This window comes from Argiope bruennichi, chromosome 8 (assembly GCF_947563725.1).
Source record: "Argiope bruennichi chromosome 8, qqArgBrue1.1, whole genome shotgun sequence".
In the NCBI taxonomy this organism is placed as follows: Eukaryota; Metazoa; Arthropoda; class Arachnida; order Araneae; family Araneidae; genus Argiope; species Argiope bruennichi.
Window position 1 is genome coordinate 53,892,741 of NC_079158.1, and position 22,179 is coordinate 53,914,919.

The 22,179-nt window shown below is 30.0% G+C and overlaps 1 protein-coding gene across 2 annotated transcripts in view; it reads left to right on the plus strand.

The window, feature by feature from the left end:
* The window catches only part of LOC129980924 (calcium-activated chloride channel regulator 1-like), a 48,677-nt gene that overhangs the window by 16,935 nt on the left and 9,563 nt on the right, over positions 1-22,179 (plus strand). For both annotated transcript variants that reach the window (XM_056091413.1, XM_056091412.1), the window contains exons 4-12: positions 2,242-2,344; positions 3,052-3,179; positions 5,851-5,971; positions 6,896-7,123; positions 7,992-8,303; positions 9,690-9,908; positions 15,243-15,377; positions 18,987-19,128; positions 19,804-19,932. In XM_056091413.1, the coding sequence (XP_055947388.1) occupies positions 2,242-2,344; positions 3,052-3,179; positions 5,851-5,971; positions 6,896-7,123; positions 7,992-8,303; positions 9,690-9,908; positions 15,243-15,377; positions 18,987-19,128; positions 19,804-19,932 (1,517 nt within the window). The remainder of the gene's footprint in view (positions 1-2,241; positions 2,345-3,051; positions 3,180-5,850; positions 5,972-6,895; positions 7,124-7,991; positions 8,304-9,689; positions 9,909-15,242; positions 15,378-18,986; positions 19,129-19,803; positions 19,933-22,179) is intronic.

A 22,179-nucleotide genomic window follows, 5' to 3' on the forward strand; every position in this document is an offset into this window, starting at 1 on the left:
TTGCTAAATTATTGTTATATTCTGTTCTTTTTCCCTAATATTTGTTTTACAAATTTATTTGAAACTTAAAACTGTAATGATCATATAAATAAATGCACGTAATATTCTGACTAGAGAATATAAGCTAATGCTTTAATTAAATGTATATATATGATATCTACTTTAATCGGAGCTCCATGAACTTATGAATATTTACAGATATATACTTCTAACTAGAAATGCTCCAAATGATGCTCAAAATTATATTTTATGTTCCTATATTCAGTAACTATACTACTGAAAACATTATAAAGTTCATATTTTTATACTGTGTCTGAGTCTTATTAATCATCTTTAATATAATATTCTTGACATTAACATTTTAAGCAAAAAAATGATACTAATTATACACTTTTGTGACTAAAACTGATCGAATTATCAAATTTTGAATATTATGCCTTTTTGAAAGTGCAGTATTATAAATACAGAAATAAACATTAAAAAATAGATTAAATTAAATAATAAATTAAAAATATTTCTCCTAATTTTTTTTTTGAGAATTCAGATAGTTTCTCGGTTGTTGTTTTTTCCCCTACAATTTCGTTGCTGCTTTTTAAATTTTTAAGTAGGATTCTTTGGTTACGAAGTTTTACTCTCTTATTTTTTTCCCCATGAGAAATATTTTATGATGCTTGAAATATGTTTTATAGATTTTTCCCTTTTCAAAATTCGGAATAATGTAGATCTGGAAACTGCAATGGCTTGAGTTGCAGTTATTATGGCTCTTCTTCTTCTTAGAGGAATATGTCAAAGTTTTTCTCATTTATCTTTGCATTTTTCTCCACGTCAAGAACAGGACAATCGCAACAATATTTGCTTAAAAACTCTCGTCTTTCCATTCTACTTTTACAATGGATTGATATTCAGCTGAAATAAAACAACTGATTTCGATCAGTGCATGACTTAGGAATAAAGTTATACTTTGTAATAATTATTTTAACTTAAAAAAGGGGTCAAAATGAATGATAGATATCATGAAACATTAATTTTACTTGAAAGTTTCGCATTTTTACTTTACAGCATAGCTTATAGCTGTATTCTCCAGTAATTTCCGTTTCAATATTCATTTGCTATTATTATTATGGTACACAGGGAATACTACTGTTTTAGACTATTTGAGACAATTTGAACTGTCCCTTAGAGGATGATTGCCGGGAGTCTTTGAATCAGCTTATTTACATCATTTAAAGTATTTTTTCGATTAGAAATTTATGCCGACCTCTGTTTAGAAATTAATTATTGGGTGACGATTAGAGATGGAACTCTGCATATAGAATAATAAAGTATTTCTTGAGAAACATTCCGTTCTGCGAGATCAGTTACAAGCTAAAGTGTATTTTAAGTACCAAAAGACATGAGTTAATCATGCACTAATTAACAAATGTCTTACTGTTGTCTAGTAAAATGGTATAATAATCGGATGTTTCTTAGCCTTATTTATTAAACTCTTGAATGAAAATTTTGATTCTCAGACGAGAATGAATCAAGTTTGGACTCAAAATTACAGTTGGAGATTGACGTGAGCATAGAATTTTCAAAGATGAGTTAAATTATAAAAATGTGTGCTTTATAATGTTAAGATATATAATGAAAATTTTGCAAAAGGCGTTAGTTCCCACAACAGACTCTGCAATGGCTCTGTGCTAAGTAATCGAGCCTAGAGGCACGTGAGTAGATAAAATAACTGTTCGAATTAATGCCACATTCAACTGAGAGTGTTTCTGAACTTTTTCTTATTATTTCATTTTGTAAATAAAAGATGATAATACTCTGTGTCACGCAACACCACTGATTATGAAAGAATTTATCTATACTAGCAATTAGCACTCCCAGCCTAATGGGTGAGTGGGTTCTGGAATATCTTCTGATTCATGTACAAGAAATAGTACCTAAGATAATAAAGAATTATAAACAGTGATAGACAGCATGTTTGAATATTTTTTCTGGTGGAATCTGCCGACTAGTTGCGTCCATGCCACACTGAATTATTCTTCGTGAAGCTCGAAAAAGCCTCCATCTCCACAAAATTTTACCAGTGTATCATAAAATTTTCAATAGCTCAGCGTACTTAAAGCCCTAATTAATAATTTTTGATTTTCTTTCTTGTTTTTAACCAATTTATTTTATATGATGTTTTCAAACATTAGATACATTTATAAAATATGCTTCGTTTTAAAAACTATCTGATTTCTGACATTCCAGGCCTACATTTGAAGAGGGTCTCCCAATATGCTCTTTACCTAGCGACTTCTTTGAAACATCAGAATTGAAATCGTCTCTAATGTCTGACGCCAACTCTTCGAAAGTAAGCACTTATAGCGTTTTTATAAAATATAACAGCGTGACAAATTTCTGAATAAAAAATATTACCATAACAAAAAAAAAGTGAGAAGCTTCAAATGTGTCGATGAAATAAGACATACTTTTTGTACTATTAAACTACTTAACTTACTTTGTACTTAACCTACTTAAACTAAACTTTGTACTACTATTTTGTATTATGTATTCACTCTAATAGTGATCCAATAGCAGATTCTTAAACTATTAAAAATAGTTAAAATATTATCAGTTGGAAATTGCTCTGATTGCCATAAAAAATTATATTTTATGTTGCCTCAGACATAAAATTGTTTCTGAAAAAAAAAAATGATGGAACATAAATTTTTATACAACACTCAGAGAGGCCCTGGAATGGTCTAGAATAATCACCTGAAGAATCTTAATGGAAATATCATTAAGATTTGCGAATATTCGGAAACATTTATTTTTATCACCAAATGATCGACAAGTTTGTCGCCAAGGTAAGGAGTCATTAACCTGCCATCCATTCAGTAGCCATTGAAATACCTGTAAAATTTTCTTCCTTATTATGAAACTAACAGCACAGAGAAGCAATATTAAAAATTCGTAAAAATATTTTGAATTTTTTTTTCTTAAGAAAACATATTTTTTACCGATTTATTCATTGAATAATCAACACTAATATCCTGTTTTTTACCTTATGTTATTTAGGCGTTAGACTTCTGTGACGGATTTTCATTTCCTCACAATCCTGCTATGCCTACTTTTCATAATACTCTCTGCAAAGGAAGAACAGTTTGGTCTGTGATAGAAAATTCTCCTGATTTTAAGTATGGAATGTAAGTGCAATGAGGTGTGGATTTAAGTTTGTTGAATTTGGAATGAGTATTGTATATGAAAGCAATAATTTTTTCTTCCTGAATGCTATTTACTATCTTACTTTTTTTATGTAATAACTTTTTTCTTAAGTTTTCTAAAGGTAAAATTATATTATTGGTTTTTTTGTTAGGTTTCGATCTAGTTCTGTTTCGAAATTCTGGGCTAAAGTTCTGATACTTTGCAAAGTTATTTGTTCCTCATGATCATAAAATATTTAACTTTCCGTTACTATTAATTTAAATATTGGTTCCAGGGAAGCGGAAACAGATTGTAATAAAAATCAAAGATGAAATTAATCACAATTCTTCAAAATTATTATTATAATGAATTAAGTAATATATTCAATATTTAAAAGTAGAAAATAAATATAAGATGAAATTGTTAAAAAAAACAATGATAATTTATTACTACTATTTTTTGCTGACAAAAGAAACCCATTTTAATCTAAATTCGGGAGATGGGAAAAAATTAGCAATAATGCTTGGTGCTGAAAACAATAAGATAAAAAATTAAGCTATGATTTCTACAAATAATTGAGATAAATCTGTGTCTTTTTGGCGCTCTACATGATAGACTATTAGACTATCAGCTACCAAATTTGGCACAGATACACTTTGGAAGATAAGAATGCGCGCAATGGAGAGGAGTTTTTTTGAAATTTTAAAAACCCAACGAAATTTTGATGTTTTTCTAATATAACATTACATCAGCTTAAAACTAAAAAAAAAAAAAAAAAAAAAATTAATAATATCAAATTTAAAAACTGTAAGCAAATTTCTGGATTTCAGCAATTTTTTAAAAATTATTTTTTAACTAATTTTCAGCAATCGAGTACGTTGTCGCACTGAAATTCGAAGCGTTTTTATTTTTTCATCAAACATTTAATAGCATGAATTGCTCCCGTTGTTGAAAGTAAAAGCATACGGATTCTGTTTTCCGTTAATTATAAATATTCATTATCAAATAAAATGTTTTATAAACATTTTATTCATTATCAAATAAAATGTTATTAATTAAAATTCCATTTCGCTTATAAAGTGCTTTTTACCAGCAATTGAAGCTTATGATTTTAGCTTTAAACCTCAGACTTTTGATAAAGAAATACAGGTTGGTTATAATTCAAGTGACCCTACTCAGACTTGTGTAGTTATCAGTCTGCTTGCTCTGTTTTGTTAAAACTTGGTATATTTGAACCAGGAGTAAAATAAATCTGCAAACAAAAACAAAGATTGTTAATTTAATTAAATATTTATTTTAATTAATAAGCTTATTTTAATTAATAAATTCTGCAATTAAATTTCGACCACTAGTTGACGCGTAAAGAATAAAAAGCACAAATTTGAAACACAGAACTTTATTTAAAGACGTCACTTTTCAGTGTGATTCTATTTGTGCCAATCACGTATTCGAAGTATGTTATAGCGTTCGATAGCAGCATAAAGTATTTTTTGTGAAATTTCGGCAACATGGCATGCTATTCTTGGTTGGAATACTGGCAGAATCCATAGTCACCCATATACGATAGTTCTGAAAATTCACTACTTCATCTACGGTAAAGTGCTCCTCATCTGACCACAAAATGTTCTAAGGCCCTATCAACGACTATTCTGGCCAGAGTATTCTGACTATAACATACTATTATTCTGTAAGTCATATCACTGACTCTCCGACCCGCCCGAAGGCACGCAGATAATAAGTACTGAATGACCGAACCGCCGCAACAGCATTGGCGGGAACTGTGGTTAGTTCTAAGGGCCATCAACGGCCATGGTATAATCCTTCTTCAGGAATGTCCGTCATTGATGGGAGGAGCCGACCCTCACCCATTTATGTACCCTCCAGTGTGGCGAGATCCCTCCATCATGCCGGAAGCATCTCATCCTCATTTCGAGGTGCACCCCCCCCCCCTGAAGAGCAAGAAACTGGTAAGTAAAATCAGTGTGTTGTTCTGAGTCTTGAGAATGTAGCTTTCACATCAAGTGGGTTTCGTGAATACCACTTTAAAATAGGTTGCAAAATCTTTCATACTGTAGACCAAACAAAAATCATGTGTGACAACTTGAGCATAGACATTCTTTCATTCAAAGCAATATCGACTTCTTCCTCTATACTTTTATCTGAAATCCATTTCCATTCCTTAAATTTAATATCAACTTTTACAATCTATTCAACCCTTTTTGGGGCCTTTCAAGCGTCTCTACTCTCTATTGACATTGCAGGCTAATAAACAATAACTGCAGTTTTTGATAAAACAACTTGATCAGTATAGTTACAATAACATGAATTTAGAAGAAATATCGAGTTGTTTGCTCTCTAAAAAACGGAGAAGAAACTCTTCTCTCATGGGGAAGAATGTTTTTATGGTATTAACTTATTTATTCTACGTTCATAATTTGCAGTGACCTTTCTACATTTCGTGAAAAGAGCCATCTAGTGGTCAATATTAAAAGGATTTTTTTTTGTTTGTTTTCTTTCATCTATGACCATATAAAGGAAATACGCAAATCTTTTCAATGAAGTACATCAACCTGAAAGGACTCTATATAAGTCTGAGTAGGGTTACTTTAGTTATAAGGCCCTTGCACTTTCTGCTTTCGGTTTTGATTTTCATTATTGTATTCTATGCTTCAGGAATCTGCCACTGAAAACCAATAATCCGCCAAAGAGTCCTGTGTTTAAATGCTTCAAAGAAGTATCTGTCCATGTCACTCTCGCGATTCAGACCAACACTATTGAGCTCATACCATTCAAGGTAACTCTCTTTTTCCTATTAACTTGGTAAGTAGAAAAAACTGACATAATATCTGTAAATTGCACCATACGTGATGAAAAAAATTTCTTGAAATGGTTGGACCTAGAGCAACCAAATTTTTAAATTGCAATATACATGATAAGAAAAAAAAAAGAAGTTTAAAACGATTGAACTTGGAGTACCCAAATTTGTGGCTTCTTCTTAGCAATGGCCATACAAAGAAAGGTTTTCTAATTTTTAGTTAAATTGTTATTTAATTAAAAATTAAAAACACTTTAGCATGTTTCCTCAATAATTTAAGAGCATATTGCTGCACAAAAAACACTTTTACACAATTTTAACTGAAAAAAGTATAATTGAAAAAAGGTTTTTACACTTATACCTAATTTATTTCCGTACAATATTTTTCTGTGATTTTCATAATTTTCAAAAAAATTTTTAAATATATTTTACAACAATATGTTTTATTAGCACACGCATTGTCTGGGTTTTTCACTTAGTAATATGTTGCAGCTGGCAAACTGAAACATGTAAAAATTCTAATTGGGAAGTGATCGAAGAGTGAGGTTTGGAAATAGTTTTTAGAAAATCATCAGGAGTTTTACGAGGACACCATTGTCAACTTGGTATTCTTTAGTTTAAGTGTTTCTAAATTTTGAAACGTTTGACCTACATTTCTAACCTTAATTGTTTCAGGATCGTTGGCTCGTTATTAACTAAATGGCCATATCACATATTTTATATCGTTAGAATAAAAATTAATTTTTTGTGTCACAATTTGTATGCCTCAACATCTTCTTTGCTTCTAATTTTGATTTTCACTTGCCAACCATTTATGTTTGTAAAAATAATCACAATATATATTGATGATACAATATATATTTTCATGATGCAATATATATTTTTGGTGTTATCTGGTTCTAGGTTATGAAACAAATGCGAGCGGTACTGTATGAATTTCTGGGGAATATGGTACCAGAAAATTCCAAAGTAACCTTGGTGACATTCTCTGACAAGGAAGATTCAAGTGCACCTTTTGATATTGACATAAAAAACTCTAAGAAATTGAATCAGCAACTATTGAGTCATGTAAAAGTAACTAGAATAATAAATAACACATGTCTTTCGTGTGGTTTTCAAAAAGCTTTAAATGTAAGTATAAAGATTAACTTTATTAAGTATGTACCAGTGAAGTATTTTTCCAACCAATTTCTCATATTTGCCTATATTGTGTGTTTTATACTAAACTTTGTCATATAATGAAGAGAATTTAGTGTGAATAGTGATTTTTTTTCTTTGACTAAATGAATTCAAAATTTAGTCTCTCTTATTTGTTTTTGCAATCCCCGAATTTACACGGTGATTTTCAGATTACGCCAAGGTTGCCAAGCTCTTCATTATGCATAAGATGCCAAGATGGTTGGCAATTGTTTGCATTTTTGGGTGATTTATCTCAGAGACTATAAAAATAAACAAGTATACCAAAATTTAATATCTACAATTTTAATGTTAAGATTATTTACCTTTATGTATCTAACTTTCGTATTTTTGAATAGTCTCGTCCATATACAAACAAATAGAAAAACCGTTAATTGAGGCATCATGTTCACATGCATACAGATAAACTTTCATTTGAAAGATTTAAGCCACAATTTAATAATAACGTGTGATATTTTGATATATAATCTTTACATCTCAACGATCTCATTTGCTTTGTGTTTGAGCTATTATTTTGTTAACATCAAACAAGAAGATAGATAAATTTCAAAAATCGTTTCTCTGGATTCAGAATGGTCTGAAGCAAGCAGATTCATCACAAACTGACGATCAAATTTTGACCTGATTACAATGCTGCCTCTCTGTAATACACAGTCTACGAGAAAGTAAAGACTTTTCATGCAGAAATAATAATAAACGAAATTCTGGTAGATGGTTCTGTTTAACAAAGTGATGAGATTAATCTCCTTTGCCATAAAAAATTTCTGATTTTCATCTACAACTATTTCTTTTTCGATTTTAGATAACACAATATTCTTCTTTTTCATCGCCAATTGTTGTTGTGATTGCCTGGAAGAGTGCTGTGATTGATGAGAATCCTTCTATGTTAATTAACAGCATCAAAGAATTCTCTCCCAGTGTGAGACTGCATTTAATCCTGGTGGAGGACACGACGACAAAGGAAATTCCAACTGATATAATTCAGGCCATCAGGTCACAGAACGGTCTCATATATTTTTTACCTCAAGAGCTTGTCTTCAGGGCGAGCAAACTGTTGGGGATTTTGGCTGCTGTTGTCAAAAATCCCATGGAAGTTGAAGACAAAATTGTTGTTGTAAGTATCTCTATTTTATTTACTATTTTATTTTGGAAACTTCATGAGCTGTAGGAAGTAATTTTTGTATACAATCTTGTGATATTTTTTGATGGAGTATTGATCAAGATTCTTATTAATAGAATCATTTAATATTTGCTGCTTTTTAGATTTTGAACTGCAGATTGCACCTAAGTGTGTAATAACTGATATACAATATTAATACAACGTTAATTCGTTGCATAACAGGATATGTATAATATAGTATCTAAATTTGGGCATAAAGATCATTTATTTCCTGTAATGTTTTTAGAAATAGATTTATCTAAAATTGTTTGTGTTGGATTTGTTACCTTATTGTAAAACATCGTCATCTAACAATTTTTCTTTATTTTCATTTGATTTCAAGAAATAATATGGCATAACAAATAATAATAAATGTATGTAATATGAAATGTTAAGATTTGCAGTTCCAAATTTTTCTTATAATAAAAAACTACATATATTGTATCAAGCATATAAGCAAACAACATATTTGAAAACATTGTCCTACATTAAACATAGTATTCTAAACGTATAAACTTTTGAAATATATAGTAATTGTATTTTGATTATTAATGAAATTATATTTTCTTCTAACACATGATAATTTATTTACATATTTAGAATTCATATATATGCTAGTCATAACAATTTAAATGTTATAGCAAGATATTATTTATTCATGTTATAAAAATGCATTGGCTCATCGACGAGTAGATAGTCTGTTTTTGACACATTTCATGGTAAGAAATGCTTCAATAAAAGAAGAAACACAAAATGAATTTTTGAATACTCCTTTCAACAAATTTTACTTTGCAAATATATTATAATCTGAGAAAAGTGAATGATTGGATGAAAATGAATGGGCCAATAAAATATAAAGAAATAAACAACAGATGTAATTTGTTCTAGTACTTACACACAAGTAACATGTAATGCTTCATGTATTGCATTGATACGTAATATAGTATAGTACCAGTACTTCTAGTACAAGAAAAATGAGAAACAATTTGAATATATCATATTTGAATATATCATTGACAATATCTAGATAAACAAGTCTTTAATAGATCAAAATGAATAGATTTCTATTTAATTTATATGCAAATCAGATTCTCATTCATATCACCAGTTTACATTTCTTAAGCTCTGGATTAGTTGCGACATTTTTTCGCTATTATTTTAAACCACCCAGTATAAAACTGATAAAAAATATTCGCATTTAAATTTATCCCTTTACAATTTATCGAAAGTTACAAAGCTCCAAATTTTTATTGCATTCCAATTTTTATTTGTATAGGCAAAAGCAAAATCACTTAGAACGTCATCATTGTAATTTTTGTTATTTGCATGCTTATTTTTTAGGTACACAAAAAACAATATCTAGATATATCTCAAAATTTTGTTGATTCCTTCACAATACCTTCCGGAAAATTCTACAAGATGCTTTATATTATGTATTGCTCAAACAATGACAAATCAGTCATTCAATCAGGCAATTCAGAATGTACATCTTTGTCTGAACTCTCAGATACTGATGAGACATTTAAATGCGGCGAGTTGTGGAACTTCAATGATAAAAAGGTAAGTTCTGTCTTCATCTATTACTAAGAAATATGCATTGAATGATGCATAATGTGTTATAAGGAAATTTAAAAAAAAATAATGATCATATAGAATGAATGAAGTGTAACTGTTGAAGTTTTATTTACTAACTTCCACAAATATAAAGAAATTGCTTGGTAAGAAGAATGATTCAACTTTAAGTATATCAAATGCGTGCTGCCAAAGATTAATAAACCCAATTAATAATAGGTTTAGAATTTCAGAAAGAATTTTCTTAAAGATCAGTTATTACTAAATATATATTAAACATTTCCTAGGTCCCTAGATCAGGGATGGCGAACCAATGGCACGCGACACAATATTTTGGGCATGCCAAGATCAAAACGGTTGGCATTTATTTAAAAACTAGCCGCCTTTGGTGACCAGCCGGTTCGCCAATCTTAATGTTCGTTAAAATTTTAATAATTAAATATTTTATGCAATTTCTACTTTAATAGCTTCTTTATCCAAATATTTTAAAACTTCAAATTTTGATTATCATATAATTCATTCATAATATTATAAAGGCCTTCAGTCATAACGTAATATGTATCTCTCTCATTTTCTGTTAGCACCCGTAGAATTTATGCTTTAAATTAAAGTGGAAAGAATTTATCTTCAATTAATATAATAATATTTTTTACTGAAACAAAGCATTTTTTTTATAATATGATTACTGAAAACAAAGTCACTGAGCGTTTAAACTTTATGGGCACTAAAGAATATCTTTCTTAATTTATGTAATATCTCAAGAATTTGTCATAAGCATATACAAAAATATATAACTAACATAAATGCAATTTAATTACAAAAGCATGCAACTAACCTAAAAATAATTTAAATCAAGTCCGCATCCGTTGATAATGGTTGTCAACAATCAGAAAACAATGCGCAAGCGTGAATTTTCAACGATTTATGGTAACTCAAATGCGTGAATTTTTCTATGCCAGTTGGGGTAACGCTATGCAGATTAGGAATTTTTTAATTTCCTTTGTTATGTTTTATTTTAATTCAAAAGTACTTCAGAATGAATCTGAAAGATCGATTAATTAACAATGTTTAATTTTAAATGCATCAAACATTAAGAAAATAAACAGAATCGTTTGAAATAATCGGCCGAAAAATCTTAAGCCTAGTCTCATTAGCGTGGGGAAAAAACTGAAGCCCCACTCATTTGGCGGCGGGGAAAATAAAAAGAATTTTTTGGCGGGAAAGTTAATTTTTAATTAATAATTAAAATTCAAAAAAGGGACCCCAGATGCACATTCTCGACCTCCAAGGTATACATGTACCATATTTGGTAGCTGTAGGTCAAACGGTCTGGCCTGTAGAGCGCCAACACACACACACACATACACACACACACACATTGAGCTTTATATAAGTATAGATAGATTTATAATTTTTAACATGGCCAGGTCAGAAAAAAAAAAGTGGAAGATAGTAAGTGTAAAGGAGAATTTCAAACTTGGTGGACCGAGAAATATGACATGATAAGTAAAGGCGACAAAGCGGTGTGTGTTTTATGTTCTGGAACAGTGGTATGTTGAACATCATCTGTAAAACGGCATTTTGTAACAAATCCCAAGTCCTTTTGCTAAAAAAGTGAACCAGAGCAAAAAGAATTAATTGCAAGTGCATTAAACAGTAACGTCTATAATTAAATAATCGATGTCTATGAATAAATATGTTAGCAAAAATTGCCATACAAGCGCTGCAAATCACTCGGCTGCAAATGTCATGCTGTAAACCTTTTAAAGAGCGAGAGTTTTTGAAGGAAGTCTGGTTAGCATGCGCGTCCTCACTTTTCGATGATTTTGATAATAAAGATAAGATAATTCGGCGAATCTAAGATATTCCTCTGTCTAGAAGTACAATAAAAGAAAGAATCTTAAAACTGGCCGGAAATGTATCAGATAACAAAAAAAAAAAATGACATTAACTCCTCTCCTTTTATATCGTTATGTCTTGACGAAAGTACGGACATCACTACATCTGCACGTTTAGCTATTTTTACTCGATATTGTATAGGAAACATTATTAAGGAAGAATTAATTGCGATAACATCGTTGTTAACAACTACAAAGGACACAGATATTTGTAAGGCTCTTAAAAAATTCGCTTGCTGAGAAAGAAATTGATTTGAAAAGAATTGTTTCTGTAACACCTGATGGAGCTCCAAATATGGTAGGCAAAGAAAATGGTTTCTTTAATTTATTTCAAACAGCCGTAGGACGTTCGATTCTTTAATTCTACTGCATTATTCACCAACAGGCCTTGTGTGCTGTGGTTTAACATCTTTTGTTAATGTAATGGCGTTAGTCACCAAAAAATAGTCTACCTCATAGCGTCACAGGCTTTAAATAAGCGAAAGTTTGATGCTTTCTTGGATGAAGTCACCTCTGTGTATAATGGCTTACTAATGTATAATATGTTCGCTGGTTGAGCGCGGGAATTTACTTCAAAGATTTGTTGACTGCTTGGAAGAAATCAGACTTTTGCTGCAAAATTAAGTGAAAATAGAACAATACGCACAGTTGTTGGATGTTATGTGGGTTTCAAAATTGATGTTTTTTAAAGACATGTGCCAACATTTCAATGAATTGAACGAAAAGCTTCAAGACACAAATAAAACAATTATTGCCATGACGGATCTCATTCGCACTTTTGACGCTACACTGCATATTTTCAGAAACGATATTATTACAAGAAACTACAAGTACTTAACAAACTTGAAAAAACATTATCAAAGATTTAGATGTACATGAGAAACCAGACGAAGAAAAAGTTTTTGAAGAATTTATTTCTGTAATTGATTCTTCAATCAAGGAATTTTCATCGAGATTTTCTCAGTTCAAAGAATTATCGGAAACGCTCAAGTTTATTATGTACCCCGATGTGACTTCATTTGATAAACTGAACTTGTTCCAATTCGATTGATTGGAAATTGAACAATTTGAAATGTAACTTATTGATTTCCTGTCTAGTTGAATATGGATTCAAAAATGTATTGAAACAAGGGAAAAGTTGGAATTGATTGAAACAGAAAGATTAACAAGTAATATCAGTAAAAATGGCAGTAACGAAATTTTGGAAGCAATGGAATTAGATTCCAGACACATTTAACTGTTTGAAGAAGCTGGCTCATGCTATTTTAAGCATATTTTCATCTACCTATGCCTGCTTGTCATTATTTTCAGAGATGAATAACATTAAAGACTCGCTTAGAAACCGTTTGGCAGATGATTCCCAATTCAGCAAGCATTCTGCTAAAAGTAACATCTTACAATCCCAATATAAGTTATTTGTCATCTAATTTGAAACAACAGAAATCACACTAATGTTACTTTAGTTTGAATTGCACGTACAACTAAAACATTTACTACTATACAATGCAAAATGTATTTTTTTGTTGTAAATAGACTGTTGAGTTGTTAGTACTTAGTTTTATTGTTTTTTCAATAATAACAAGTCAAAATTATTTGACGGCACGTGTATATCTTATTAAACATTTCTTTAGAAAAAAGGGCACGTTGATCCATAAAGGTTCGCCTTCCCTGTCCTAGGTTATCAGATTTTCGGTAGATCGCACTTATATATATTGCAAAGCATCAAATATAAAAGAATGGCGATTAATTTACACTACATACTTTTCTAACTAATTGTTAAATTTTCGTAAATTAGTTCATTATTAATTAACAATTAGTTAAATAGTTAATTATTAATTAACAAAAAATTAGTTAATTATTATCTTATATGTAAATTTTGTATTATATATTATTGATATTGTTTGAAATGATAAGATATGCCGAGTATAAAAGTTTCTATTGTTCCTATCTGATTTGCTATGTCTATGCCGGCTTTCGCGCGATTGTTTTTAATCTACCCGCACATCCGCATTTGATTGGTCGAGTTTCTCTACCTTGGAAGACAGCTAAACAGTAGGCCAATTGGTAATCCTCATTCGTTGACTACCAACTGTCAGTCGTTGGTCAGTCATTTTTTCCAGCTCCAGAAAGGTCTTATTAAAATTTTTCGCTCCCACGTGTGTGTGTGTGTGTGTGTGAGAGATAGAGAGAGATCTGTCTCCACATAAATTAAAAATCTGTAGCTATTTCTGAAAAATGTATAAAATTGCAGGATTTGTTTTAAAATGACGCGATTAAAATGTAATGCAATGCAAAAAAAATAGTGGAAAAAGTTAATGGTGTCTTTACATGGCATTCAGACCCTAGGGGGGGCACCTCGAAATGAGGATGAGACGCTTCCGGCATGGTGGTTGGATCTCGCCACCCTAGAGGGTACACTAATAGGTGGGGGATCTGGCTCCTCCCATCGATGACGGGACGTACTTCCTTCGGGGAGGGTTGTACCGTGGCCGGTGACGGCCCTTAGGACTCAACCACAGTTCCCGCCAATTGCTGTTGCGGCGGTCCGGTCATTCAGTTTTATGGTTTAAATCCGTGTGCCTTAGGGCGGGTCGGAGAGTTAGAAGGTTGACTTGACTTACATGGCATTCAAATACACGGATAAAACTGAATCAAAATTAAATTTTCAGAGAAAATGTTATCTATTTTTTTAAACCTTTACAGAACTTGTTTTTTTTTTATTATTATTATAATTAATTACTTCTGGGTTATTTGTAACGAAATGGTTTTTGTTACAGTGATGAGGTGCAATTGATTGATAAAATTATTTGCAAGTATATTCTTGATAAATCTTTTGAGTACCGTCTCTCTAGAAGACAGTCTATAATTTGTAACTATATATATTTGAAGTTTATACAGCAATAGATGAGTGCAGGCTTTATGTCTATGCAGATGCTATCATTGCAGATGGTCCGTAATTAATAGAATGGCTTATGATATTCTATAGTTTTAAATATCAATTTCTTTCTATGTGAGTTCCATCTACGGCTGTTTAAATCAACTGGAAAAATATGTTTGGTGACATTTATTGGCGCAAAAATTTGGCTTTACTGCAATCTATTCCAAAGAAAACGACTGTAATTAGGAAATTTATAAAAATTTTATGAGTCTTATACATAGCCAATTAAAGCACTTAACTTTGCATGTAAATGGTAAAAACGTCAACAACGCCATCATTTTTATTAAAAAATGATATATGCCTTTATGTGATTCTGCATTCAAGTCTTTGCTGCTAAATATATGTTGAACAGGTAAAAACAAATTCTGTGCGAACGCGTTGATTATTTTTAGTAGCATTATCAATTAACAAATGCAATTTTGCAGGAATTGTGAGATTCACGGAAAGCTTGTTTGACAGCTAGTTAAAACATTTGAATTTTTTTAGGAGAAGAAAATATGGGAATATCCATTTTCATATTCTGAATCCCCAACACCTCTACATTGTTCTTCAATCGCAATGCTTCTTTCATCACCATCGAAAGATTCTTTTACATTAAAAGGATGGTTGAGTGAATATGTGGTAAGTGAGTATTTCTGCTCTTAGTTTAAATTATTTTATTCAGTTTTAGACTTCTATAAATAAATCAAAACCAGTGGTACTGGTTTCCCCAAAACTTTCCAATAAAAGTGTCATTCCCCTCTCCTTCCCCGCAAAAAATTGTGACCCTTGGGTAAAGCCGTAAATGCCTTACATGACATTGGCGAACAATAGTTACAAAATATGGCTTGAATCTAGCATTTTTCTTGAATCTCGTGTGCAATCCTTGACGATTAAATGCGGTTAATATACTAGTACCAGTGAAGTTTATAAGTGTTTTAAATACCTTTTTTTTTCTATTAATTGAAATCAAAAACTGACTTCGAACTACAATTGTAGTCACAAGATAACATACCTGATCTCATTCACTTATTTAAGTTATTGTGTTTACATGTATGCGAATGTACAGGTCGACGGACGGCCAACCATTTGAGAGATTTGGTTCACAATTTGATAAGAATCCACAGTTTAAATACTAAAACTATGTACCAAATTCCATTTATCTAGTTCTTTACTTCTTAGAGTGCAATGAAACAGATAGCTACTAACAATTGGACAGACGGATTTCCTCTGAATGTATTTCAAAATTTGACAGAAATTTACAAATATAGTGTTATACTTAGAGTTACAATTATACAGAGATTAGAGTTTACAATTATACAATTATAGTGATATACTTAGAGTTTTTGAGTTATCGTGTTCATACAGTTATAGATGAGACAGTTATAATTCCAAAAATGTGTTTTTCGAAATAAAATGTGAAAATTCTTCAAAATCGCGATTTTTTTTTTTTTTTTTTACAATGACAATATTTTGCGTGCTTTTTTTACGGGAAAGAAAAAAACGAAATGGTTCCATAATTACAAATAATTTAAGTAAAGAAGAGCATCGATTATCCGGCCTTCTAGCTACCAAAGTTTCTGCTAACCGAGCCAGTGACAGGAAAATTTTGCCCATTTTTCTTTTTCTTCTATAAAGTTATCGAAATTTTCACAAAACAACGTCAAAGTTTATGCTTGAGTCAATTTTCACGATGCGAGGGTTTGTAAAAAAACCAGTATCGGAAGATAAGCTTTTTGAAATTCAAGAAATTATTCAGGAAAAAAGCACAGTTCAGTCATTTAATACTTCAATAGTGATATGAGCAAATTCAAATCATTTGTATGAAAACAACGATTACTGTAGATTAGCCGCACTGAGTGAGGGAAATATATATTTTGAAAACATTTTTTTACTGAATCATCAGGTAATAACAAAAATTAGTTATCTGAGCAAATTATTTTATAAAATCTCTATGGTTAATAAAGACGCCCGTTAAAAAGTTAATACATAGTATTACTTATGGACTTATTCTTACGATTTCATTATTCAGCTCGGATCAGCCAAGAGTAAGAAAAAATTTGAATGGTACAATAAAGATAAAATTAATTAGATACAGTAAAGCCTTGATTATTCGAGTCTCAATCAATCGAGGTCTCTATTAACCGAGCAAGTAACAGAATCAGTAACTTGCTTTACAAAACCAAAACGCTTGAATCATTTAAAAAAATTGCAGCAAAATTAGACAATTGCAAATAAATACCATGCACATCATACTATAATATCATAAACATAATTTCAAGTAAAGATTTTAATATTAGTCTATGACTTTAACTCAACTTATGACTATGACTTAATTTACTTTCGAAAAGTTCAAATTTAATAGATCATTTTTGTTAAATAATAAATTTAAAAAGTTATCATTTGATTTATGTATGCACTCTATGAAATTGTTTCTCCTTCTAATGCTCTATTTAAAAAAAATAAGATTTAAATTCTTTAATAAATGATTGAACGGGATGCTATATTTTATCCGAACATCTCTTTATTTATATGTATTTTTTACGTCTAAAAAGTTATGATAGTAACAGTGGCTTAGAGTTATTTTGGATATGCCAAAAAAGTGGAACAAATGTACGTTTCCTTAAATATTGCACCTATACTAATACTTTCCATTACAATCTTTCTCTTAATAAGATAAGCAACTCTATGAATACATTTTGAATTCTATGGAAGTTGACAATAAAAAGATTTAAAAAATACTTTTTTATACAGTCTCCATAATTTAAAATTGTCAGTTGGTAAAATATTTTTTTACATTAATCTATGAATGCCCAAAGTTTCAAGATTTTATAAAATTTGCAAAGATAAAAAGCAAATTTATTGACATGTGACCACGCTTTCATACGTTTTACTAGCGTTTAAACGAATAATTGGCTGTAAATTCAGGGATAATATAACATTACAATAGGTTATTAAAAGAGTAGAATCAAACAATTATATTGCATGTATTACCTCTTATTAAATTTCATATACATTAATTGAAATTTTTAGAAACTTTTTCAAAATGAGCATTTTCGACACCTATACTTGTATACACGTATAGCTGTATTCCGATCACAAGTCGTATAAATAATCCCAATTTGAAAAATTTTTTCGCTAATGAAATATGTTATTTTTAGGTAATTTAAATTTTTTGCACATTATTATTGCCTGCAAGGAAATATTTTACTGTTGCACTACTTCTTTCAGATAAATTTAATGTTCAATCTTCCTTTCTTTATCAAGTCGAATTTGCAACTGTCGATCGATCAAAGTTACCAAAATTCGCGAGAATCGAATTTCTTTCAAGTTATATTGATTGAACAATGCACAACTACATAATTATTTGTATGAAACAATTTTCGCTATTGAATAAAGTTGCATTTTTGAAATAAATACTTTCATCTCCATTATGGTTAAGTTCCACTAAATTTAGAAATAAGCATATCTCTTTCAGATTTCATAGACAGAAGAGTGAAAACATAGAATGTGCGCATAGAAGAAAGTAAGGGGAGTATTTTAGTAATTGGTTTATTTACATTATGGGAGTAGTATAAAGCTTAATTTTTTAAATCAAAAATACCTACGGAAACCAAAGTATTTTCATAAAATTTGTCACTCTATTTTGATAAAAATTTGCAGTTGGAAATTTATGTCAATTTGTAATATTTAAGGAACTTATTGCTTTTTAGGGCACCCTGTACATTTCTTAATAATAAAGATATTTAATTCTAAGCCATCACAAGAGTTTTTATCAAGTCAACACTATTCACTTTTTCAGTTGCATGGAATCAATAACTATCAGAAACAAATTGATAGAGTGCATTTCAGCTATAAACATTAAATGATATTTACGTAATTTTCTAGAATAATTAAGTAATTGAAAATGACGTCCGAGTAGACAGAATTTCGATTTTCAAATCACCAGTGACAACCATTTCAAAATTTTCGTTCTTTGAGTAAGGGCAAAACAATTGAATATAAATATTTGGACCAATAACTTACTCTTAAAAATTCTGTTAATCGATTTTATTAAATATTCTTTTTTTCCTTTTCAAACTGAGAATTTATCTTCTTTTGTCAAAACATTCAGATTCTCTAGGAAGTAATTAATGAATTATTCATGCATCGCTATTTTACTCAGTTAGATTTCCAGTTTTAAATAGATATTTATTAATGTACAATTTAAATATTATTCACTTTTTTTAATTCTTTTTTTTCTCTCTTTAGATAAAAGTACCAAGAAACGCTCTCACTATTTATATTGAAATAGTAGGATCTTCTAAACACAAGTTTAATGTAACAGCGCAGATTTCTGGTCCTGGATTAACGTCTCCAGCTCTACTAGAGCTACGGGACAATGGAAATGGAGGTAGTAAATTTTTAAAACATACATATTTTCTTTCCCGTATATTTTTGTTTGAAACAGCTTCATTAAATTATATATTGCTATTGATTTACCAATTAAATATATATGTTTATTTGCTAATTATCTATTTCTATTTATCTTTATATAGTTACAAATTTTAAAATTAAACTTATAATAATTTCTTTATTAACGTTTTGTTATATACTTTTATATTAAGTGATCAACAAAATTATTCATTGCTAATTATATGCAGCCTATCTTTAGCACGCTGAAGTTAGTAAAAAAGGGACTGCAGAATCTCAATGGCAGTGTTACTCAATATGAATCAAAATACTCGCTTACATATGAATCGACCTTATACAAAATCATTCATTGAGCGTTTAGGTGAATCTTCACAATGTAATTCGAAATATAATATATTCTCAGTAATTTGACAGATATGAAACAAAAAACAGCTGAATTAACGGAAGTGCTTAATTAGTAAGAGATTCATTTAAGAAAACTCATTTTAATAGAAAAGTCACTCGTATGTTCTGAAAACGCCGGATTAATATAAGGTCGGATTACTGAGAATCTGCTGTACATTCGCGCAACTTTATCGTAATTAAATCGTTATTTCTCGAATTCTTTAGAAATAGATCAATAAAGTAACAATAGTCGCTTCATGTTTTATTCCAGATCCTGATACAAAAGCTGGTGATGGAATTTACAGTAGATATTTCACAAAATTTTCTGAAAAAGGAATTTATATTGTGACCGCATCAGCAGAACATTTGGTGAACAATGCTGACAGTTTTTTCGTAGGAGGTATGTTTAATATTCTTCTCTTTCGTACACAAAATATTAAGTAATGTATTATATATTACATTAGAATTATGAACGATGCTGCGTCTTCATGTAATGTGTCTAGAGAAGATTTTTTCATAAAATGATGAACAAAGTTAAATAAATACACAATCCCCAGTATAAATGATATTGAATCTTTGTCGTATAATATTTTTATCACAGTCGTGATATACATTTTTAATTACTGGTCCCAGCTATTCGCAGGGAATATCGATTACATTTCATCTAAGATAAATTGTTTTTTATAACTTCATGTCCATAGTTCCGTCAAATTGCCTAGCACCAAGTGTTATTTTAATTGCTTTATACATAATCTGTTTTTGTGTACATGAACCTTCTAATTGAATAGTTCCGTAATATTATAGTTCTATTAAAGATGTAAATATCCTGTTCATCTATCTTGTAACTTCATATTGTAATTTCACTTTTTTAATTCATTTCGTATACACAGATTTTAAACAGTCCTTCTTTAGCTCTCAACAACGGGGGAAATCGCGCGAATAAATGTTTGATTAAAACGGTCTTTAGATTAAATATTAGAAACAACGGTTTAAAACGGTATGAAGTTGAAGTTCAAATTATATATAACTAATATTGTACAATAATATTTTAGGAGCTTATCGCAGGAAAACGCCAAATTTCAGCTTTAATTTTTAATTAATTAAAAGTTTAAAAATCTCTGCAACGTGCATAATCCCAACCTCCAAAGTATACATGTGTCAATTTGATAGCTGTAAATCAAACGCTCTGGGCTGTAAAGAACCAACTCACACACGCATTCACCTTTATTATTAGTAGTGATAGAGAAGAACTAGTGACTGATTTAGACATTTTATGGTCATAAACAATGTTCACAATGAGGCTCCATTTTTAATAAACAGGTCAATTTGATATTGCATTTCGAAGCATTTTTAACTCAATATCACGTTAACAATTTATTCTAGGTTAATTTTTCATTTTAGAAATTTGTGAGAAGATTTGTGTTTTTATCTGTTTATTATGATCTTGATTATTATCGTTATTATTGTTACTCTTGATTATGATCGTGATTGCCGAGGCCCATGTTTGCATACATTATAATTTAAGCACGTGCTCTAAGTTTATAAACACTGTAATAAATAAATGAATGCATTGAAATAGACAGATACCTCATCATTTATCCTCGGCAAATGGTTAAAACTCTCCTAATATTTTCTGATCCATAAAAGTTATATTCTTTACAAATTTATTTTATAACTAGGATAATTACATCTTTTTAATCGGTCTGCCCACAACCATACCCTTACGGCAACACCCTAGATAGTTGTTACCAAGTCAAAAATTTACCACTAGTAACAATTGTAAATGACATTAAGATTATGCTAAATATCCTAATTTAAATTCAATAAATTCCTAGAAAATAAAGTTTTAAAGTAAAATCTGACCATTTTTCAAATGTTTCTTCCTCCAATTTTTTTTTTTTTTTTTTTTTTTTTTTTTTTGCTATTGTTGATACATTTCAGCATATAGCCGATGGATTTTTTTTCTCAGTTATCGTTTTCACAAACGGGTAGGCTGGTATAATTAAAAAATAATTATTATTGTTTTTTTCTCCGAAATATGAAAGTACTGATGCATCAAAAATGACATGTAAAAGGCTAAAATTCATCACCATTTCGGGACTGAGCGATAGCAATTCTTAATTTATATTTCAAATAAAAGAGATAAATCGACACCTATAATATAATAAGCAACTGGTTGACTGGCTTATTGGATGTGTTTAATTCAAGCAAAATTATTTTCACGATTAAAATTAGCTAAAACTTATTTTCGTCGTTCCCTCAACAAAATATTTTTAAACATCAAATTGCGATAGACATGTAAGCTGTATTATTTTAGTAGCTTTACACCTGTTATGTTTATTGTCAGCACGAACTTTCTTAATGGAATCATGGGCACAATAAAAAGAACAGATGTAAGGTAACTCAAATGATGTCATACTTATATCCAAATGTAAACAGCCTTAACTGCACGATATCTAATGCAGTAACTTCACTTTCTTATCGCTCATATAGAATGTGCTGTTGATTCGAACATTAAAATAATTATGCATATCTTTTTTTTTTTTTTTTTTTTTTTTTGTATGAGCACAACTAATGCATGTTCAATAGATTGAAATATACTAACAAAAAATTAAAGAATAATAACTCAGCATATCAGATATATTAT